Raw genomic sequence first — 24377 nt, 5'->3', positions numbered from 1 at the left:
TGATGGGTCCGAATCCATTTTCTCTCTGTAGGGATAGAACAAGCCCATATCAATCGTACCACTTAGGTATCTAAAGATATCTTTAACACCAGTCCAATGGCGTCGTGTTGGCGCAGGGCTATATCTAGCTAGCAAGTTCACAGCGAATGAAATGTCCGGCCTTGTGCATTGCGCTAAGTACAATAATGCGCCTATTGCACTTAGGTATGGCACTTCTTCATCATCATCTTTTGGACGGAATGGATCCTTCTTTGGATCAAGACTACGGACGACCATTGGGGTGTTTGAACGCTTAATCTTGTCAGTGTTGAAACGCCTAAGCATCTTTTGGGTATAAGCTGACTGATGAAGCAGGATACCATCTCTACGGTGCTCAAGTTCCAAACCGAGGCAAAACCGTGTTTTCCCAAGATCTTTCATCTCAAACTTGGATTTCAAGTGTTCAGTGGTTTCCCTTAACTCTTTAAGGGTGCCAATTATATTCAAATCATCGACATAAACCGCTACTATTGCAAATCCGGAACTTGTCCTTTTTATGAACACACATGGGCATAGTTCATTATTGACATACCCCTTACCAATCAAATAGTCACTTAGACGGTTATACCACATCCGTCCGGATTGTTTCAATCCATATAGTGAGCGTTTCAATCTAATTACAAACGCACTCCGTGGTTTAGAGCCACTTGATTTGTGTAACTGAAGTCCATCTGGGACCTTCATGTATATTTCTGTATCTAGATCCCCATATAGATACGCAGTAACCACATCCATAAGCTGGATGTTTAGTTTTTCAGAAATTAGTAGCGGAACGTTATTACGTCCATTAAGGGAGAATAGGTCTCCTCGTAGTCTATTCCAGGGCGTTGTGAGAAGCCTTGCGCTACAAGGCGAGGTTTGTACCTTACAATCTTGTTTCTGTCATTACGATTTCTAACAAATACCCATTTGTGACCAACTGGTTTGGTGTTAGGCGGTATTGGCACAACTGGTCCAAATACCTTTCTTTTCGCTAGAGAACCAAGTTCTGCCTGGATCGTATCTTTCCATTTTGGCCAATCAGCACTACGTTGACATTCATCAACGGAGCGTGGTTTGACATCATCGGTCTCAATAATCTCACGCGCCACTGAATACGCGAATACATCATCAATGACGATGGATCTTCTTTCCCACGTCCCATGTACACTAGTGTAATTCACATAAATCTCTACGTTCTCAGGGATAGGTTCTGACATTAAGGCATCCCCCAATGATGTCTCTTGGACATAACTATAATCCAGAACATTCTCATGGGACGGATTTTGAGTATCGATGATCAAAGGATTTGTTTGTGCCTCATTCGTTCTCTTTCTAGGGCAAGTATCCTTCGAACCAATCGGTCTACCGCGCTTCCTTGCGGGACCGGCGACCATAGACGCCACATCATTGCCATACTGGGCAATAACGCCATCTTCTGGTATCACAGGAGTAGCATGATGTCTAGTATTCGAGACATCGATCCTTACATGTACATTTGCAGCAGGTATGTGTGATCTCGTCACTTTGGCAACAATAGAAAAAGAATCAGGCAAAGTATCTGCTACGTTCTGGAGCTCGATTATTCGTCGCAATTCAAGTTCGGACTGTGCGGTACGGGGATCGAGATGAGACATAGTGGGGACAGACCACGACAATTTCTGTCGTTCCTGTTGAACATCTGTGTTCTTATCTCCCCCCTAACGACGGGAAGACTGTCTCATCAAAGTGACAATCCGAAAATATAGCAGTAAAGAGATCGCCTGTCAAGGGTTCAAGGTAGCGGACAATAGTTGGATATTCATAGCCAACATAGATGCCCATTCGTAGTTGTGGACCCATCTTGGTACGCTGTGGCGGCGTAATAGGCACATAGATAACACACCCAAATATGCGTAAGTACGAGATATCAGGCTCGTACCCAGTCACTAGCTGTAACGCAGAGTAAGATTGGGTTGCAGTGGGTTGTAGACGAATTAGCGTCGCTGCATGCAATATTGCATATCCCCAAGCAGAAATAGGGAGATTGGTGCGCGTAACCAATGTCCTTGTTATCATCTGTAGTTGTTTGATAGCAGCTTCTGCGAGACCATTTTGGGTATGAACATAGGGAACTTGATGCTCTACATCAATCCCCAACGACATGCAATAGTCATCGAACGTTTTCGATGTAAACTCCCCAGCATTATCAAGTCGAATGGACTTAATAGGATGGTCAGGGTAGTGAGCCCGTAGAAGGATAATCTGGGCGAGGAGTTTAGCATAAGCAGCATTTCGAGTGGACAACAGCGCGACATGTGACCAGCGTGTCGACGCATCAACCAATACCATAAAGTATTTTAAAGGTCCACATGATGGTTGAATTGGTCCACAGATATCCCCTTAGATTCTCTGTAAGAAAGGAATGAGTATTTTAGGATCCTTTGTGTAGGATGGTCTCGGTCCTAATTTCCCGAAGGAACAGGCTTTGCAAAATGAGCAAGAGGCCTTAGAGGTAACCAATGAGGATTTTGGTTGGGCCTGAGCGTCTGTAGCGCTATTAGAAGCAAAGTGTGTGACTACATCTCCCATCATGGCGTTGGAGCCATGGGAATTAGGATGTATGGCGTCATGGCCATTGGGAGGAACAACCATGGCGTCATGCTCATGGTTGGCACCATTTATGTCGTCATCACAAAAAACTTGGGCAGCCCTATGGCGTCCCAAGATAGCTGCAGCGCCAGATGCTGTGGTGGCTGCTGTCTTACTAAGTCCTTGAATCAATTTTCGATTCTTGCTCATTCTCACTCTGAAGAATGGATGTCCGTGTGAAGTCTTTAGTATACGAAGCATCATATCACTACCAGGATGTCCTAGTCGGTCATGCCAAAGCCAGTATGTGTCAGAATCCAAGAGATCTTCTCTTATTACATTTTTGGATTCAATTAGTCGAATTGTAGTGACATAAAGTCCACTAGATTGACACATAAGCTTCTCTAAGATGCGCTTTCATCCGCAATCATTAGAGGTAATGCAAAGGAACTCTTTTCCATTTTCATTATACGTTTCCACATGGAATCCGTTGGCTCTTATATCTTTAAAGCTCAATAAGGTTCGATTTGCCTTAGGAGCGTAGAGAGCTTCTGCGACTTTGATCAAGGTGCCATTTGGCAATAGGAATTGGGTCATTCCATGTCCTTGAACTAAACCTGATGGCCCAGCCATCGTAGTCACAGAGGAATATGTAGGCAACATCTCCAAAAATAATTGCATATGTCATAGAATGGTGTGCGTAGTCGCACTATCCACGAGACATTGTAGTTCATCCATTCCTAAAAGAAAAGCTCGTAATTAAAAGGAGTCATAAAGAAAAAAAAAATCGACTTTTATTAATAAGTCAAACGGAATTACATCATTGTTTCTTTTGACCAAAGAAAATCTAATCCAATAAACGAGCTAATACGAAACAATGGTAGTCATCTAACTCCTTTCGGTAATTCCAATGCAAATGTGAACAGGTGAGTAGAGATATGTCGGTGAAGCAAGGCTCACTTAAGTACCACTTATCTCAAAACCTTCGTAGACATCACACTTATATTGAGTACGCCTACTTTGAAGAAAGACTAATACCATTGGCATCTACTACAAAAATAATATGGCAATTGCCTACATTTCTTGGAACATAAAAAGACTTAATCAAAATCGCCAGTTTCTGGGTCTTGATTCTTGAAGTCTTCCACCCTTAGATCGAGATCGCCATCTTGATCTTCTTGTTCCAAGTAGTTTGCCTCCCTTGCTTCGCGATACCTCTTGTATGCATCTGCAACATTCTGGGATGCTTTACATGCTTTGGCCCAATGTCCAGTTGATCCACATTTGAGACAAGCATCATTATGGTCAAGTTCCCTTGATCGAGGCGCTTTGGGAGTGCTTTGAGGATGGTTATTTCCTTTGGTGGCATCACCACTATAACCGGAGGCTTGGCCTCTCTTTCTCTCTTCACACGTTTTCCTCCACGGTTCCGTGTATGCCTATTTTGGCGGTTTCCTTCCTCTTTGGGGCGAGAATATGGACCAGAACGTCCAGAATTATCCCTATGTTTAGGGTTTCGCTCCTTGTGTCCTCCCTTGGAGGCGCAACTATAATTAGACTCCGAAATTGACTTGGCTCCCACGGGTCTAGAGTTATAGTTCTTCACAAGTATGTTGTCGTGCTTTTCAGCTACGTTCATGGCACCAATTAGCTCGTGAAGTCTTGTGATATGTCTAGCATTGACATCAATCCGATAGTTTTTTGCTACCATCAATGCAGAGACGGGAAAGGTGGAAAGAGTTTTCTCGATCAACATCGTATTAGTGATTTTCTATCCACAAAATTCCATCAAAGACTTGATACGAAGTGCTTCTGAATTTTAGTCAAGTACAGACTTGAAATCACAGAAGCGGAAGCTATGCCATCTCACTTATAAGTCTGGAAGCAGGGAATCACGGACGTTGCCAAAACGCTGCTCGAGTTCTACCCATAGTTTTCTTAGGTCTTCCTCATTGAGGTACTCATTTTGGAGCGCGTCATTCATGTACCTTGTCATGAGAATGATGGCTTTTGCTTCATTAGCCTCTCTCGTAGCTCTATTTTCTTCAAAAGCAGCAGCTTGTTAAGGAGTAAGCACGTCCTGACTTGGCCTTGGATAGTACTCAGGATCCCATCAGCCTTCAGATGCTGGCGCATATCACGGACCCACTTGTGGTATCCTGCGCCTATTGTCTCTAGTGGAGCGAAGCTCAACTTGTTCATGTTACTCATCCTGAAAAACAACAAGAAAATAGGGTTAGTTTCAGAGCGAAAAGGGCTACCACGAAAAACTATTAAATTTCTAAACATAGTCGCTTCCAAGAAATTAGGGATTTTCTGAGCGTAGTCGCTTCCAAGAGAATCCATTTCCAAGAGGGGTTTTGGATTAAATCGAAACAATGACGTATGTGGTCGATCGCTTTTCTTCTCAACAAACTCTAAGTTTGGAGGGCTCTACAAGCTCTAATCTTGGAGTGAGCATGAACCTCTACAGTTCGGCTTTTGGTCTCCCCTATGAAGAAGAAAGGAGGGGGTAGAAGAAGGGAGGTTGCAAGTCCCCGAGAAAAGAAGAAAAAGAATTAAAATCTTCAAAAAGGGGAACTTTTAGAAAAGTTTACCTTGAAAGTTGTCGAAATCTGGTGGCCAAAGGCAGTGGCTGGGCTGTGCTAGGTTGCTGCATGAGCTGTTATGGGATAACTGCAAGGATGTCGCGAGGATGCCGCGAGGACGCTGTGGGGATGTCGGGAGGCCGCGAGGACTCTGCAGGGAAAACGAGCGAGCACAGGGCTGCTGAGGTAGATGCAGGGCGCACTTGCGGGGTCTAAGTGTCACGGGGTCACGTGGTCAAAGTGTCGCGGTGTCGCAGGGTTGCGAGGTCGTGGTCGCCAGCGCGAGAGCAGGCGAGCGTTCGCGGGCACTGCAGGGGCAACGAGGCTAACCAGGTAGGGTTAGCATTGAGTTGCGATGCGGGGGCTGCTGCAGGGTTTTGAATTCTACGAATTTAGGGTTTCATGGTTAGAGTTTCGTGCTGATAATGTGTTTTAGAGAAACGGGAATTGAGGGAAAATCGCTGTGTATTCTCATTGATATTATGGGCCTTTTTATATAAAGGATTATAATGCATAGAGTCTGAATCATACAAGGAAAGATAATCTCTAGATTCTTATAAATTAAACCCTATTACCGCTAGGTCAAGTAACCTAGAGTTTGGGCCAAACACAAATTAGGGTTTCACTAGAACAGTACGTGTATTATTTGGACATTTTATCAAATAGTACGTTGAAAAATTATGCAAAATATTTTTAATTAATTAAATTTTTTTTTTTAATAAAAATAAATTTATATTTATTTTTGTTCAATAATATGTGTAAAATATGGATAAAAGTAAAAATCGTGTATAGTACGTGTATAATATTCTTGACTTCAAAAGTACGAGAAATTTAACGAGTCCCTTTTAAAAATACGAAGTACAGAAGTATTTTTTTTTTTTTAAAAGTAAGTACGTGTTTTATTCGTGTATAATAGGAAAAATTACTAACTATGAGACACACACACACACACCCCAAGTTTCTAACCACAATTTCAATTTTAAGATGAACAGCATGTGCACACTTTGAAGAAAGGGGGATGAGTGGGGAGGATTTAGTGCACCGACGTGCACATGCACCGACATAAATAGAATAATTTCCAATGAGTTCAATGATTGATCTCGTTCATTTCCAATCTTTCTATGAGTTGTTGTTTTATGAAAAATTAATAATTAATATTTGACTTTTCAATCACTTTGCTATCATTATAATCATCGATATGTATAATTTTATAAGATCAGCCTTCTGTTTATCGATTTAATTGATCACCGTATAACTAATAGTTTTTTAATTAACTTCTAATTAATCCTTTAAAAATAGATAATAAATAGACAATTTAGATCATTAAATTGCATCGTAAACGATTAACATATATTATAAGGGAGACATTTACATTTCTTTGCGGATGTCCCCACTTTAAAAGACACTACGTATTTGTATTTGTGTAACTGTGAACACACTGTTATACGTATATTTTGGGGGTGTACAACTGGTGGCTGAATCTGAAGTCGAACCCTAGAAGGTCCGAAGATTATAGAGATCAAGGACCATGTACATTTAATAATTTCATTTTCAAAAGATGGCATTTTCTGGGCTGGACGACAAAACTGTTGTGTTAGGCATTATCTTGGTAATAATTGAATGTGGGGGAGAGGAGAGCTAAGGCTTTAAAGCTGTGGTTTGTTCACCAAAGAAATGAATAATAATTGTTGAATATGAAATTCGTTGAAAAGGAAACCGATGCATGAAGCAATCCCCACAGAAACATATTCAAGCAAATATATAAAATCCAACTTCATTAATAGGTGAAGTACTTTCCAATCTAGTTATATAGTACACAAAATGCTTTAGCTAGCTTTCCATTGAAATTATAGTCCTATGTAACTCTTCCAGATTACTTAATTACTTGCTCCCATTTTGAGTTATTACTGTCCAGAACTATCCTTCGGTCTGCTATGATGATTGGGAATGCATATGTCATTCCCATTTACTAATCCCATGAATTGGTTACAAATAATGGAGAATAAGTCGGAGCTAAGATTTTTTCTTTCTGCCTCCACTTTTTTCAGCATCCAAAATCTAGGGCTTCACCATGGTTGATGAAGTCTCAGCTCGCTTGGTTGCCAGAGATGCTATCACGGAGTAGGGTAGGACCTCTTTTGGTCCAATGGGCGCAACGATGGTGTCGTCTCACCATTTCGCCAATGGCGACCTGATGTCTGTTACAGGAAAATGGCGCGAAAATCTGACATTCATGGGTACTATAGCCTTGGTTTGGGGGCACGGAAATCGGTTGAGGATTCGAGAACAGAGAGACCGCTATATCTTTCAGTTTTCGACGGTAGAGGATTGGGAATTTGTACTGAACGGTGGACTATTGTTTTTTTGGGAAACCTCGCAGCAATGGAATTTGATGGGTTTGGTGAAGCTACATCAGTCCAAATCAAATCCATTCCGGTCTGGGTTGAGATCATAGGGCTGCAACCGAAGCTTTTCACTGAAGGTACAAATGGTGTTGATTGAAGCAACGTTGGGAGAGGTGATGGCACTGGATAGTCCAGCAGTGCGTCATGGGAAGCCAGAACAGGTTTGGATCCGTCATGCTGTCTAGGCCCCAGTTTGGTAGGTTTTTGCTCCAATGATGTACGAGTTTGTGGCGGGAGAGGAAGCCACGGTTCTTTTCAAGTATGAGCGGCTAGTCAGGTTTGGCAGAATTTGTGGGTTTTCTTGAACACCCTGCTTTTGGATGTTCAAGGCCTCCTCAGGTTGAAACAATGAGAGTGGGGACGAACCCTAACCCTAACCCTAGGGCTTTTGATCGGCCTTCCTCTTCTACAGCTTCTAGTTTGGGCTCCGGGGCTTCAATCCCCAATCCTTTGCGTCACAACCATGTACTCTGAAGTTGTCGACACTACCTGGCAAGCTTGCAGCCAACTTGGAGGTGCAGTTTGCATGTTTTCAGCAGGGGCCTGCCTTGCCGGAGGTAGCAGTAACTCCACCTCCTCCAGTCGCTGCAGCCATCACAGGTAAGAAACGTCCAGGTTCAGAGTTGCATATGATCCAGTCCAAAAAGCGGGTAATTAAAGCCTGCGAGTGATACTGCTACTATAAGCGGTGCTTTAGTCCAACTAGGGTTCGAACCTGAGTTGGCTTTGAAGTGTGCAAATGGTGTCATTTTGGTATCCCCTGCCAAAAAAGCCAATATTGGAAAGCCTCCGAGAAGGAAGAACAATCCCAAACAGACCATTATGCAGCCTAAGAATTGAAGATGTCTTGGGATCCTAAACCCAGGAGGAAAAGCGCCTGCAAGTCTATTATTATGACTTCTAAGGAAGGTATAAAGATGGAAGGGGAGGCTATAGCTTTTGTGGAGGGATGTACTGAGATTGGAATTGAACCAGTTGAGGTGGTTAGCACTCATGGGAGTGCTCTAGAGTAGAGGTTTTTTTTTTTTGTTTTTTTTTTTTGGGGGTCATCAAATAAATTAGGATTGGTTTTTGAGTTGTTTCGGAGCTTTCCCTAGTAGTGTCAGGATACTCTTCTTTGGTTTTATATTTTTTAGATAACATTACATGTTAGGTTGCCCTAGTCATCTGTTCCATCTCGGTTTTAGCCACATGGCTTCTTAAGGATGGCTCAATCTTGTCGTAACTCTTCTTTTGAGTGGGCTGTTTCTTTGTAATGTTATCTTCTTGATTTTAATGGATTGACACCCAATTTTCCTTAAAAAAAAAAAAAAAATCCCATGAGTTTTAAGAAAACATTATATTAAAAAATTGATTAAATAGGAAATCGGTATTCATCTGACTCTGTCAAATTATTAAATCAAATTTTGAGTCATGTTCACTTAAATAACAGTTTTGAAAGATTTTAACAGATAAGTGCATCTAATGGCTAAGAAAAAATTCATATTTTAGGTTCTAATTAGACTGTCCCTGAAAGAGAATGCATGTTAGGCCTTAGATTTTACCGATGTGATATTCATAGACCGTACAGTTACCGGTTAGAGTATAACGCTGGAAGCTAATCCGGTTCACATGGATAATTAGAATATAGAAAAAAAAAAATTGCAACTAGCTCGATTTGGCCTGTCCCATTTGCATTAACAAAACAAATGCACCCACGGACCTTTTTACATTTAAGTTTACATAACCATCTTGCATACATACATATGTGCTAGCTAGAGCTGCAACAGGTATGGACCTGTGCAGGGCAGTAAGAACATATATAGTACTATTATGTAAATAACGTCAATGGGGGCCGGCCGGGCAATTCATTAATCTTGGAGAAAATGGGAGGTTTGCACCAGTAGTGCAATAACTATAATACATAATATGATCGACTATTTTGATCTCCAGTCCTTTTGGGTATGATTAATTAAGCAGCGGCCACAGTCTGGGTTTTACCAGAGGCCTTGGAACTCGGTCGAGTTGCATGGCGGTCCTCTTTCTTCGAGGCCACCCCCTTACACTTCTCTACTCTCTCGTCTTGCTTCATCTGCTGCTCTCTGCATTCCAGGCTGCAAAAAGCTGTATCTCCCCTGCAGTAAATTCATTTTCACTTTCATTAATCCATTACCAGAAAAAATAATAATATACTAACTAAATCATCGATCGCCGGTAGCAATATAATAATGCAAACCCACATGATATTTGAAAATTCCGGGGCTTCTGAATCCCACATCAAATTTTAAAAACTCAGAATACTTGAGCAAGATCACTTAGCAAGTCATGAAATGTGAATCTGAGAATTAAAAAGAGATACTAAAACTATCTCATAAACTCTAATTACTTAATTATTGGTTGCTTTTTTTCTTTCTCTTTTCTTCTTTACATATGTGAAACTATTGCTTGCAATATGGATATTATCATTGGTGTACATGTGACAGAACCATGAAATCAGAAAACAGAAAAAAGGAAGAAAAATCCAAAAATTAAAGAAGATAGCAACAGACACCAGAAGAAACATGATACTCTGCTTATTTTCTTCAGTACTAAATCACTATTATCGTGCTTACGTCCAAAACCAAGTTGTTTCAAATTTCGAACACCAAAAAGGTTCATCAGCAGAGGGATCCGAAACTCAAATCAGAAAAACACGAAAACAAGAAAGAAAACATTTCTGAATCAACAAACACTTTACATACCTATACATGTAGAGGTCGCGGCCGGAAGCCAAGCTCCGTTTGCAGAGGCCGCACGTGCGGAGGAAGTGAGCGGTTTCGACTAGGTCGGAGGCCGAGTTTCTTCTGTGGTTGCTGCTGTTGGTTCTGGGTGACAACATGGCCAAGAAACGGTGCTGTTCATGATACCCCAAGCTGTTAGGGCTCTGATTATAATTAACAGGCCCATCAGGGCCCACCTCCGTCGATGATGCATGCACATCCATCATGCTAGGGTTTTCAGTCGGCTCCTGGTCTTCCACGTTGTTCAGATCGACGGTGATCCCGGTCATGCTTGTCGTTCTCCTAATCGGTGGGCGAGGACGCTTCCCTAACAACATGCTTATGGTTTTTGCTCTAAGAGGTCTAGAATTTCTTCTGGTTTGGGAGAAGAGAGAAAGAGAGAGAGTGAGCGAGGTAGAGAGGAGAGGAAAGGGAGTGAGAATGGAAGGTGGGAGGAGGAAGATAAATGAGATTGTGGGGAGGGGGAGAGTGAATCAGGGCCGTTTATTGCGACCACTGAGTGCCAACAAAACTCCACGTTAGCATTTTACTTAATGCCTGTCTCTTTGTTTTTTGTCTCTTACTTTTATTTTATAAATTTGCCTTCTTTTTTTTGCCTTTCCCTTTCTTTCTGAGTATCTTTAGCTGAGTATCTTACCTGTCAGGTCTCAATTAATGGTGTAATTAATAGATTATTAGATTAATCTCAGATAGATTGATAGCATGATAGTCTCAGCCTCACAGGTATCAAAGAATATAAGATTAGCATGTGTTTTAACTCCTACAACAATACATATCATGGGTACGGCTTGAACTTTAATTATACTTATCTAGATTGGTACGTATATGAATTAGGAAGAATGAAAAAAAAAAAAAAAATCTTTTGGTACATGTATTGTGTTTAATTATTTTTTTTTTTAAAAGAGGATTAAAGAATTTCACTCCTACCCCCATATAGTGACTCAAACCCAAGACCTGTAATGTGTTTATTTTCTTCTGTTATATGGTTTGGCAATTAAAAGTGTGCATTTTCGAGATCACAATTTATTGAACTATTTATGTAACCATCATTAGACCTAGACATTTGGCACCAATGCTTTGACAATTTGCCTGCAACGTGGTGGCCAACACTGACGATTTTCTGTGCTTCGGTCGTCGGTTTAACCTTGCAATTAAATTGTCCATGATAACCAACTTAACCACGAGCTCTTGTATCATTTATGTGATTTCTAGCCCACTTCATCCTTTAAAGTATTATTCTCGACCGAGCTAATTAATTAGAGTAAGTTCACCCGTTGGGTCACCATATCACCTACTATTCACTGCTTTTTAGTGTTATTTTCACCCTCTGGGTCATGAGTACAGTGTATTTCGTGCCCTAAGTCACCCTGTATCACTTTTTGGGTCACCATGGTGACCTGCAGAGTGTATTTCGTGCCCTGGATCACGGGCACAGTGTATTTCGTGACCCAGAGAATGAAAATATACACTAAAAAGCTATGAATAGTAGGTGACACAGTGACCCAACGGGTGAACTTGCTCTTAGTGCACGATTACGCAATAGAACACATTTGGTGACTAGTTTAATGATTAACAAAAATATCATGTGTTTTTTTTCTCCTATAATATCTTCTTTGTCGGTTTATTTGATAATTGGAAAACTAAACCATATTTCATCTGCCCAATATCATTTGGTCTAGTGGCATAGTCTCACTTTTTTAAGTGGGAGGTTGTGAGTTCGACTAATCATATTTCATCTGGTTAATTTTCTTAAATGATAATTTTAAACATGCCTTCAAAGTAAATAAAAAGTTCTGAATGTTAAAGCTCGAAACAAAGAACTATCAAGAGTTTGTAACAAAGAACAGTATATGCAAAACAAACTATCGACAGTTCGACGCAAAGAACACTGTATGCATTAGTTTAGATACCCTTCTCAGGTCATTTCTTTGTTAATGTTCGACAACTCTAGTGGAAAGGGGCAAGTTAAAATTACCTTATCTCTCTATCATTGTAATGTTTTCTCTATTTATGTCTGTTTTACCTTAGTGCATTTTATGACATCCTGAGGAAAGATACTTTACATTACTATAGTATTAATACTTTTATGCTCGAATTATTGAAAGGTAGAGTGCGTAAGAACATTGAGCAAAGAACGAGCTGAACGAACCTAGACAAAGCGTACACTGGTGGGTGGACAAGATACATCACCAACCATGCATTTGAGTATACATTTCTTTCTTTTTCACAAACGTCTGCCATTTGTTTATTTATTTTATGTACACATACTGAATACAATTTTATAAATCAAACAGTCCATTCTTTAAAACTCATTTACAAGGAACATCAATATATTAAAAAGCGTTTAGCTACTTCGATTGTCATTACAATCATTTTGATTATTGTAGTCTCTATAGATTAGATGTTCCATCTTTATAAGAAATACTTTGTTTGCTCATAATGCCCTACCGGTACAATCATTTTGATTATTGTAGTCTCTATAGATTAGATGTTCCATCTTTATAAGAAATACTTTGTTTGCTCATAATGCCCTACCGTGATACAAACCCTCCGTTTTGTGGACAGATGTTACGTGCTTAGCTGAGCAATGCGATAGTATATAATCGTTCGTCGAGGTAAATCAAGAGTTTATCATTGGAATTTCAATGAGCTAGGTAGATTTATTTGTAATGGGCATTACTAACCAATATTTGATCATCTAGAAGAAAAGGAATTAATCAGTCTTCGAGATCACGGCCATTGTTTTCAGAAAAGCACTTTATTGATTTATCCATTCGAATGATTATTGTGAGAAAACTATGATATGAGACGATTGGAATCAACATTTATGTGCTGGATATCGCTTTCAACCTTCTGTTTGATCATTATTTTTCATGATCAACTCGCATACTATCATTTTTTTAATTCTCATTACCACTCTGATTGTCAATACTAGACTTTCTTCTTCTTTTTTTAAGAATTTATAACTAATTTACACCACTGATTCATAATAGGAAGTTCCGTATAGTACACACAGAGATGGCAAAAATCCCCAGAGGGGCGGAGCTTCATTGGATACCCGCCCCTGATGGGGGGAGAATTCGGGGACAAATGGGGAATGGGGATGGGGATCCCCAATCCCCGCTATCTAAGATTGGGGATGGGGCGGGGATGGTATTGTGATTCCCATCCCCAAACCCGCCCCAATAATATATACATATATTTAACTATATATATATTTTAATTTATTTTTTATAATATAAATCATAAATATATACATTTACTACTTTACTTTAATAGCTAAACTTTTACTTTAATGGTGTTTTGACTTTTGCACTCAATGAATTATGATTTATGAATTTAATCATGTTTTAAATTTATTTGTTGTAGATTTTGATTTTAAAAAAGGCAATATTAGAAAAAAAAATATTTTATTTATTAAATTCTTATTGGGGATTTGGGGCGGGTTTGGAGGTTTAGTCCCCAGTGGGGATGGGGATGGGGAATCCCCAATATAATTTTATTGGGGATTGGGGCGGGGATGGGGGTAGAGAATGACCCCGGGGATGGGGATGGTATTGTGATCCCCATCCCCAACCCGCCCCATTGCCATCCCTAAGTACACATCTCAATTTAGGAAGCTCTAATCCTTTGGAAGCAATGCAAAGGATAATACCATATCAATGACATGCTAAATGACTTCTACCACGGACATGTACATAAATGTAAATGGCTGAAAGTAAGTAGTAAAACTCGACCACAGTTGTCTGATAATTTCGGGAAAATTTATTATGCTGTTTAACATTCATATTGAATGCACTGAAAACTATTGAATTGGGGGCCAACTAAAGACCAAAATCAACAAGATCCCAGACCAGCCATAGTCATTTGACATCATGCAGTAAAACTCGTTCTTTCAATAGAACAGCAATTTCTGATTTCAATCTTATTGCTAAAGTAGTGAAAACTGCTACCTTTCTTGTGTAGTATAGGTAAAACTTCCTTTATGGTTTTCATTTCTTGATTTGCTTTTTCAAGAGAATCTTCAAGAAAGATGGGGGGGGAGGATGTTTTTCCAAAAGCAATTACAGTGTCACCAAACATGGGTGCCAAACCTTTTCCACACATATCATGTCTACACTAAAAGAGAAAATAGTCTCCAACACCTGATCAGCAGTGAGTCCAAAAACCCATTCAGAGGGTATGCATTGCCCACACAACCACAAAATGCTGTAGATTTAAAATGTGGTTTGTGGAACAAGATATTCCATTATATTCAGAAGTAATAATTGATGTCTCCTACCAACTTAAAAAGAAGAGATGGGCATGGGGGGTTATGATGGATTCAAAAAGGACTCAAACACCCTCATTACATTTGAGTCCACTTATTAGATACTATATGGAAAATAAGTTACGTGCACTCATCAGGTACATCATTGGGTGCTCCAGAAGGTCCCCTCTCCCAGCCAAAAGCTATAGTTCCATACACATCAGTAAGCCTTACAACTATATATGAGATTGACAATGCTAATCAAACTTCAGATGATAATTCAAGGCAATGAAGTTTTTGTATGCAAGGAAGTTGTTACTTGTAAGATTCAAGTATGCTAGTTTAGGCTAAACAGGATTACAAAATCTACTATTGGGGCTAAACAAGCTTACAAAAGCTACTCTTACGGAAATTCCGAGGCCAAACAACGAATTGAAGCTTTAACATATATAGAAATGAAAAATATGGGATTTAACTTGGGCAACTGACTTTAAGATCAACACTTCTAAGTCAAAGTTAACTTCTATGTAATTGGGAACTGCATTTCTCCCAACCTTAACTTTGTTTCTTTTAGAAACGAAGTATTCCCTTCCTGTACAATTAGGCCAAATCTTCTCACTAAAAAAAATGCAACTTATTAGAGTTAAGTTCAAGTTTTACAGTTGCAGAAATGGCAAGACCATGTTGAGATGCAATTTGCTTATGCATTATTCATCACCCTATTTGTACGTCACAAGAAGCCTAATCACAAATATCGACTAATGATTTAGGCCTTTCTTAATGATTATGCCTTCTCATAAAGATCGGTTATGCAGTTGTTGGAGAAAATAAAAAAAATTCAAAGCAAGTCGAAGATGAGATGGCAGCAATTAACTGAGTTCAGAAAAACTCTTAGCATGATGTCTTTATTGAAACTCTCAAATTGGTAGATTACTCCACAGGAAGTCCAAAAATGATAAACAAGAAGAAAACGAAAAAGAAAACAGAATACAGAACTAGGAAGTTGAATATTCGAAAGAACGAAAGAACATACACCATCAAGCAGTCCCACTCCCACTAGCCATCAAGAACTCGCCTTCACAGACCACCTCACCTCCAACATATGCCTTTCCATCCATCTTTGCTATTCCAAATCGTTTTTGAAACTTGGTTAAAGTCATTCTCATGACCAAAGTGTCTCCAGCAATCACAGGCTTCCTAAACCTCACTTTATCAATTCCTGCGAAGAAGAAACTGTCACGAGAGCCTCCCACTTCAGGTTGCAGCATAACTATGCCTCCCACTTGAGCCATTGCCTGGACCCAAAAAACTACTTTCATCAGCACTCACTAAAAAGCATGTGCACCAATAATCCATGCAACCATGAGGCAGAAAGAGGCATAGGAACATATCAAATGCTTTGATGTTTTTTAAATTTCTGTATTCATCTTACAATGTATACCAATTCATTAGAAAAGTTTAAGACAACGTATACAAAATTTCGGCTCTAGAAAAGGTATGGAATTAGAAGAACTGTCAATGTGACTAATCAAATCAGAGACCAGCTAAACACAAGCTAATGTTATATTGTATTTGTTAAGGAAGTTGCATAATTCATATTCTGGTTGTTACTCATGAGTGATGACCCAGAACCACCCCTTCTTAATTTGTCTCCTATGGTTTTACTTCACACGGTCAATGCAGTATTGCTGAAATGCAAATTGCATCCTGATGATTATCCTAGAAATTAAAACTAAGTGCCTGCTTGGTAACATTATGTAATCATTTTCAATTAAGGATAGAGAAGGAAGATGAGAGGATGGAGACCAAAGATGTCAGAGAAGGAGAAAATGATGTACATAGAATGATTCATAAAAATAGCAATAGATTAACTAATAATAGTTTTATCCCATCTCATTTCTGTTCCATCTCTCACATATTTCCAAAATATTATCCAACTATCTATATGGCTAAAAGAGAAAATCTGAATACCAAAAACAAATTTGTTTTGAAGTGTCCCCTAAGTAACACAACGAAGAAGCTAAAAGAATTACGACAACAGTGGTCTGAGTTAATGCAAAAGGCTTGGTGTTCAGAAGATGCTCTGTGACCACTGCAGAAAGGAAATATAGTTAACCCAGCTAAACACTGACGTTGATTTATTTATATATTAAAAGAAGCAGCTTTTATTGATAAATCATAAAAACATGACGCAAAAAAGTGGACACTGAGGATTGATTTTGATTTGATCAGCAAGCACCAGGAACAGTTGAAAACTCTTTGAAATAAATATTTCGTCATCAGAAAGTTTTTGAGGAGACAAAATAGACGGAACATCTCTTTCAAATATAATCGAAACCAAAAAGTATGAAATAGGAAAGAGATAACATACATATTGGTGATACTGTTTTTCTTTACTTTTCTTCATCATAGGAGAAGAGGGATGGACATCAAAAAAATCTAACCACAGTCCCACTCCCAGTACCATCTCATAGTACTCAAAATGGAATGCAGAAAATAGTTTATTGCCATTCAAATCATTGATAAGTTGGGCACATTGCATCCCTGAAGGGAAAAACAGGTGTATTCAAGTGCAGTTTCAACTTGAAAAGGTAGACCAGGATTTACAACACCCTTTACAGGACAGCAGTTGCCTGTAATGTTTTAAAGGGTGTTCCTTCAGAAAATTGTTATATGATTACTACAGATGATAGTCATAAATGAAGTCAATTAGTCAACTAGCTAGTGAATTTACAATTTCTATCAAGGAAAACAATTACTAGCAGAAACTTCAATAAGATGAAAAATAAATAATGAAAAGAAAAAGTGTAAAACAAATAAAATAAATCTTTCTTGAATTGCCTGATAGAAATATAGCAAAATTTCCTAATTAGGGTTTAGGGTGCAATCAAGTTTTGACAATTGGGAAGCTGACCATGACTAGTTTTAAGATGAACTTATATACTCTAATCATTTCTACCTTCTAATTTGGCCTGTAATACCCAGCATTTGGTTTTTGCTAACAATAATACTAGTCAAACAGTCTATTATATTTCTCAATACAAAATCCAGGAGACCAGCTCAGTTACTCTGGCACCTATGGAAAGCTTTATCATAGACTAAAATCCTTAAAATTTCATGGATTAAATCAGAATATGCCCCTACCAAATTTGTCCCCAAGGCCCACACATAGACTGAAAACCAACTTCTTTTTTTCTTTTTTTTTTCTTTCTGAAATGGTTACAGAGATTAAAGTGTCTTCTATGCACATTCTTAACCTGGCACTATTTCCACAAATACAAACAAAGAACCATATGGGAACTCTTTTCGTCGCTAGAATATGAAGCATGGACATGAGCTGGCCCAAAGACAAAGCAGTATATTTTTACAATGGAATTGGGTCTCTCTCAAATATGTTTTGGCCATGCACTGATAAGTATTATGCTGCTCAAGATCATGTATTGCACTCGTGAAACAAGAACAGGAATGTGGTGAAGTAAAGAAATCATAAATTACAATTCACAAGACACACAGAACTTGAAGAACCCTCCGCCTTAGAATTAAAGAACCCCTTCTACCACAACCAAACTAGTAAATCCATACTTGTGTTAGGAACACAAATCTTCCTTTTGAAAGCACACAATTAGAACTTCATTAGCTGCTCTCTCACAAGAAGTTGCAGGTGAGGTGGCTGCCCAGAAACCGGCAACCCCGACCTCCTCCGACCTCGATTGCTGCCCAAAAGAGGTCTGGGACGCCTCCGGCCTCCCTCCGGCCAGCCCCGCGCCGCCGTCACCACCTGGAACAGCCTGCTGCGTCGACGTCTGCACTTTAGCGAAAGTGCGGACGTCCGCCTGTGATCGGGCCTGTATGTGTATATATATATATATATACACACACACTCACACCCAAACCCATACAAGCATGGACTTCACAAAACATAGGGCAAGTGAACTAGTGGGTGCAAAAAGAGTATACAAGTACCCACCAAAATCAAGCAACTCTTGATACAGTATCGCTTATTTGATAGGATCATGATACAGTTCTACTCATTCGCAGTTTCTCTCTTGATAGCAGGTGGGTGGTTCTCTATCTCGCTATTTGTGTGGCTTCTAGCCCCCTAATCAATATGCATTTATCTTTAGAGTTATAGAGAACCAGGAACTTCATATGCAATTCCCCAACCTACCTGGAACTTCATATGTTTTGTTGAATCTGGTACAGTGCACACTCTTGCATTATCAATTCTACTCCTTTGCAAGAGAGTCAGTGCCAAATTTATTTAGAAAAAACCAGTCTCAACATGTAAATCAGGATTGAAAAATAAACAATGTCCTGGATCCTTCTTCCGTGGTTACTCATTCAACTTGATTCTCATACAATTGGAAGTCTAAAGAATAGGTCAGGAGGCACATAATTGAAGAAAACTTCATATAATATCTCTATGTTGAAGAAAACTTCATATAATATCTCTATGTTAAAGAAAACTTCATATCATATCTCAGTGTTATATCAACTTTGTCCATAAGACAAACATTGAAGTAAGCACCATTGGTTTACCAAATACAAGTACAGTTGGCATTGAACCAAGTAAACTTTGATGCCCATCTTATCCACTTATATTATAATTAGAAGAGCAATCAAATTATGTGAAATCTACCTTGTGCAAAAGCATCCTTCTTGGAATCAAATTCACAAAAGCAATGCCAAGAGCGTGTTGAAATACTGAAATATGAGAATATGCTTTTGTACACAATGACAGGCTTTACATAAAACCACTCTAAGTTTCCTTTTTTCAATAAATAGGCATATTAGCATAGCACAATGAATAATCTCTATTCATTCTCCCGACTAAATTTCTACTTGCTCATAAGCCTAGTATAGTCTCCTATGTTGGACACACTTAGACACCAAAACAAGTGCAACGACGTATCCCAATCCCAGAAATCAACATTGCTACGCCCAAATCAGCCAGCCAATGAACAAACATATGAAACACAGCGATATTTACAAATCTAATACAGAAGTCAAGCAGCAATAGTTATTACTTATGGCATTAATTCTCCCTAAATAATGCATGCAAATGATGGTAAGAGGTTCTATAATCTCCTTTAACGTGGGAATCTTTGTGCTCTGTAATTCCATGTTATCAATAGCCTTGTTTCCTATCAAAAGACAAAGTATTTATGTTGAATGCTTGTGATTGTTATGCACAAGCACAAACTATAATCAAGTGCACATGTAAATAAGCAAAATGCACAGGACTTATTTTGATCAACAAAACTGCTGATTTTTTTGGGTAACTTATATGAGCATAAAACCATAGAATGAGATTTAAGCAGTAATACCTCAACCATGAGAACACCGGGCATAATAGGCCTCTCTGGGAAATGGCCAGGGAAAAAGTTGTCATTAATCGTCACATTCTTAATAGCAACAGCTGAAACACCTGGGTTGTACTCAATAACTCTATCCACCAAAAGAAATGGAAACCTGCAAATACCCAAAACCCATAAAGATCAAAACTTTACAAACAATCACTAAAAACATCCAGTACCCACCAACCAAAAACAGCTCAGGAACCAAAACCACTCACCGGTGAGGCAAGATTTCACGTATCTGATTGATATCAATCACTGTAGGAAAAGCTGGGAATTCTGAGATAAGATCCAGATCAGATTAGTCTCACTGCATGATTTGCTAAAACAGAGAAAAGCAATGAAATTGAAATCAAGAATGTGCTTACTCAATTCAATGGGGATGTCTTTGGGGGCATCTTCTTGAGAAGAACAGCAAACAATGAGATTTGATTGGCGATTGGATTTGAGAGAGGGGAGAGGAGAGGCTGAGAGGGAAAGAGAGGCTGGGGATTGAAGGAGCTTTCTGGGTTGAACCAGAGACTGAGCAGGAGTGAGAGAGAAGAGGGAACTCGAGGTGGCTGACATTGTTTTCAAAATCAAAATGCAGAGACAGAAGTGAAGTCAGGGGTTTTTGCTTAAGAAGCTGTTGAACTAAGTTGCACTGTCATATATTCAAGAATAAATATCACAGATTGAATATGCTCACTCAACAGTAACATGTTCTATACTTTAGTCACTAAATTTTTGAATATATCACTTTAGTAACTCAAACTTATATATCATATGTCACTTTAGTCATTTAGTCTTTGAAGCAGATCAAGATCTTCCAATTTCTTAGTAGAGAAGAGGAGTAATGAGACGAGCACGAAAGAGATGACAGAAATTTGTAAAATATTTTATTTTATTTGTAAATAGAAATAGTGATTGGACAAAAGTAGCCTCAATTTAACAGTTTATAACGGTAGATTTAATAGCAGTGACTAAAGTGATAGATGGTATATAAGTTGAGTGACTAAAGTGATATATTCAAAAATTTAGTAATTAAAGTGTCGAATATGTTATAATTCAGTGACTATTTATGATATTTAATCTATATTCAAAGACAAAGTCAATGAGTTCAAACAGTCTCTTATTTGTGGTTAAAAAAGAAATAAAGTTTGGAACTTCTTTGGGTACGTGGGTTTTCTAAGGTCAAAGATTGTTGCTTACCCACTAAAATCTACTGCATGAACTTGAGACTTAAACTGTAGATTTTGCCAGATTGCTTCTAGCTCAGAGGTCATTGAAGTTATCGAAATCCAACTTTGAGGCCATCTTTGAGAATGATATTCCAGGTAGAACAGGTGGGAAGCAGTTGGATTCTAGTGCAATATGCCACATTGACATCGTTGTTTCCTAAGAGAATTTGATTTACTTGTGCATAGAATCATCCCAACCAAATATGCCACATTGACATCATTGTTTCCTAAGAGAATTTGATTTACTTGTGCATAGAATCATCCCAACCATATATGTTAGGGTTTGTTCAAAATTTACAAACTTAGGGAGCCACCGGCGTTGTTCCCGAGGTATGCCAGAAGGGTTTTTTTTTTTTTTTTTTTTTTTTTTTTAAAGTCAAATAACTCATTCATTAAATGCAAGAATTGAAATTTTTCCGAAACTGCTGAAATTTCCGTAAAAAGTACCGAAACGAAACTCATATGCTATATTATTTCTGTCAGGAGTTTCCCAAAAATTTCTACGAAATTCTTAATTTTTAAAATATTTACACATATATAAGAAATTGACACCGAAATTTTCACCAAAATTTTGTATATCACTGACAATAAGTTTTACTTTATAGAGAAAATATTGCATTTTGATCTCATCTACAATGAAAGTTAAATACTCCAAAAAAATATTGACATCAAAATTCATGTACTTGGGAGTAGTATTATATGATACTAAATGGAAGCAGTCTAACCAGCTGGATCGAACCACATATTAAAAACTCCTATTAGTAGCAGTTTATATTGATTTTTTATATTGCTTTTGTTAGAGAAAATCACTCTCCTACATTGATTTCCTCTCCACAATCAAAACTGATTGTGTAACCTCTTCACAATCAAAACTGATTGTGTATTTTGATTGTGTAACCTTTCCACAATCACAACTGATTGTGTAACCTCTCCACAATCAAAATTGATTGTGTAACTATAGATTAGTTTTGAATATTTGCATTTATAGCATTGAATTCTGTTGGTAATAGTAGAGCAGATCTTAGCTATATAATGGTACAATTGTAAACATACAGATCAATGAAAAATCATATTCAACATGGTATCAGCCTAGGATCCTTCCCTGTTCTGTTCTCCTTCTTCCTTTTCCAATATTCCTACATCTTCCTTTAGGTATCATACCTTCATCTTGCAGCAGCAGCATTCCTTGTCCCACCATCAACCACTGACCATAATTGTCATCCTTTCTCTCAGTAGCAGCAATAGTAGTATTCATTTTCACAGCTGTCTTCCTTGTCCCACAACCTCTGTACATGATGTAACACAACGTGCCTAGGTTGTTCTCTTCTCCTATCTGGGCTTCCTATTCTTCTCAAGGCCCACAAAGGTTTTTTAGCCCAAATACTGCTCCCCCTTTTACTGGAGTCTGACTTGATACACATTTACGCAAGCGTACATATCGTTATCAAAATAGGGAAGTATTGTACCCAAGATTATCGTACCACGGGGATTAGTGGGTAACCCACAATCCTTGGGTGGTCGGAACTAAAGTCACTAAGCAAAATAAGGAAATAAATAAAAATGTTAATCTAAGGCACCAAGCCCTAGCAATGCTCGGTTTTGGTTCTCACCAAAGCCTAATCAAACTAAGAGCCTAGTGGTGGATATGCACAAATGAGTGGAAGAGTTCAATATTTTGAGAGAGGATTTTAGATTAACAAAATGTAATGAAATGTAATGAAATGTAAAGAAATAAAAATAAAAATAAAATGTAAACAATGGAAATGAGAATGTTGGGTGCTAGAGAGGTTCCTTCACCAAATCTCATGTGTCGGAAGCTAATCTAATGTAGATGCATATTTCCTATTTTGGCGGTAGTCGTATCCAAGGCGGTTCAAGGCTCAAGGACCTAAATTCCCTTTCATGGTATTCCTACTCCGGTTCAAGGGCCGTAGGAACTCACTTGGCCTGAATTAGATCCGGTTCAAGGGTCACTAATTCACATCAAGAGGCGTAGAGATCGAGGAATTAGACTACTAAGCGACCCACCCGCGCAATCACACAACGGGTGTAAATCACCATGCTTATAACCCCTCGAATACAAAATTGAAGGTTTCTAGCTTAAGAATTAGAGGGGGTCAAGCCTCTAACTCCGTCCTAGGCATGCTCAAAATACACACCCTAGAGTTGGCTAGGCTCCTAGACATGCATTTTAACCCAACAAAAATAGATATAAGCATCCATCATATGAAAATTGCATCATTACATTAAATTAAACATCTTTTACACAAAATTTGGGCTAGGGCACACAACCCTAACCCCCAACAAGGAAATTACTCACAACCCATAAGCATAGACATCAAGATTACAAAATTCAAATAGCAAAGAGTAGAGAAGTGTGGGAGAGAACAAAGATAGTCACAAATAGCTAAAAAAACTAGCATGACTAGCTTTTAATTACAACTCCCACAAAATACCCAAATATTGAATCTTGTAGAGGTTGAGCCCTTTGATAGATTCTTAAAGGTTTGTGTGAATAGTCCTTCAAATCTCAAAATAAAATAGAAAGAAAAGTGGAAAAAATGGAGAAAGAAGATGGGAGGGCTGCCTCTGTTTTGGTGTGTGGTGCAGCTACTGTTTTTGTTGGTTTCTTCCCGATGAATGTTGTGGCCATGGTATATATATTATCAAGAAAAGGGTGACTGGATGTCTTCATGAGAAAAAGAAAGGCTAGGATGAGGTCAAGAGATTGAAGCTCCTCCAAGAAATGGGCACGTGTCTTGGGAGAAATGTTTGTGTGGCTGGTTAATTAAAGGAGCAAAACACGTGCAGCTCCATTGTGCATGTTGATTGGCTAACTTTGGTTAATTACAATGCAAAGAGGAAGGGGGTGACACGTGCAGCACATTAACCAAGCTATTACTAACTTTGTTTAATTAATCCATCAATCAATGATTGATTAATTAAACGGCCACTAATTCACTTCATGCTTTTCTCTCTGTTGGTGTTGACCATAGTTGACTGCATCGACAATTTCGTCATTTTGTTGGAAACTCTAATTTTGCTCTAATTTCACGCATTTTCTCATAATTTCCGCAATTCCGCTTATTTCCTACACAATAAATAAAAATGTATTAATTACATAAAAATTGACTTAAGGGTTAACTTAATTCTAGTATTTAGAGTGCAATTACGCGCATAAAAATGCATGTAATCAAAGTCTATTATGCT

The 24377-nt window shown here is 38.6% G+C and overlaps 2 protein-coding genes across 2 annotated transcripts; both read right to left on the bottom strand.

The window, feature by feature from the left end:
• Nucleotides 1–9221: 9221 nt before the first annotated feature.
• On the bottom strand, nt 9222–10781 carry LOC112187424 (FCS-Like Zinc finger 5). Its single transcript, XM_024326197.1, has 2 exons — nt 10303–10781; nt 9222–9696 (listed from the first exon to the last, which is right to left on the bottom strand). The coding sequence occupies exons 1-2, from the start codon at nt 10656–10658 to the stop codon at nt 9534–9536; spliced, it is 519 nt and encodes a 172-aa protein (XP_024181965.1). The 5' UTR covers nt 10659–10781; the 3' UTR covers nt 9222–9533.
• A 4669-nt stretch (nt 10782–15450) lies between these two features.
• LOC112183927 (3-hydroxyacyl-[acyl-carrier-protein] dehydratase FabZ) lies at nt 15451–21212 on the bottom strand. Its single transcript, XM_024322241.2, has 5 exons — nt 21124–21212; nt 20316–20553; nt 20166–20226; nt 19918–20062; nt 15451–15885 (listed from the first exon to the last, which is right to left on the bottom strand). The coding sequence occupies exons 2-5, from the start codon at nt 20512–20514 to the stop codon at nt 15628–15630; spliced, it is 663 nt and encodes a 220-aa protein (XP_024178009.1). The 5' UTR covers nt 20515–20553; nt 21124–21212; the 3' UTR covers nt 15451–15627.
• Between the last annotated feature and the right edge of the window lie 3165 nt (nt 21213–24377).

Source organism: Rosa chinensis, chromosome 2, assembly GCF_002994745.2.
Source record: "Rosa chinensis cultivar Old Blush chromosome 2, RchiOBHm-V2, whole genome shotgun sequence".
Classification (NCBI taxonomy): Eukaryota; Viridiplantae; Streptophyta; class Magnoliopsida; order Rosales; family Rosaceae; genus Rosa; species Rosa chinensis.
The sequence above is the reverse complement of the archived record's forward strand: the minus strand, read 5'-3'. Positions and strand labels throughout refer to the sequence as shown.

Excerpts from the sequence above, each read along its gene's own strand:
- LOC112187424 (XM_024326197.1), bottom strand. The coding sequence starts at position 10,658 with ATGTTGTTAGGGAAGCGTCCTCGCCCACCGATTAGGAGAACGACAAGC. Across the intron at positions 9,697-10,302 it reads CGCGACCTCTACATGTATAG|GGGAGATACAGCTTTTTGCA; the intron begins GTATGTAAAGTG and ends AATTTACTGCAG.
- LOC112183927 (XM_024322241.2), bottom strand. The coding sequence starts at position 20,514 with ATGTCAGCCACCTCGAGTTCCCTCTTCTCTCTCACTCCTGCTCAGTCT. Across the intron at positions 20,227-20,315 it reads AGACATCCCCATTGAATTGA|AATTCCCAGCTTTTCCTACA; the intron begins GTAAGCACATTC and ends ATCTTATCTCAG. Across the intron at positions 20,063-20,165 it reads CGTGAAATCTTGCCTCACCG|GTTTCCATTTCTTTTGGTGG; the intron begins GTGAGTGGTTTT and ends GGGTATTTGCAG.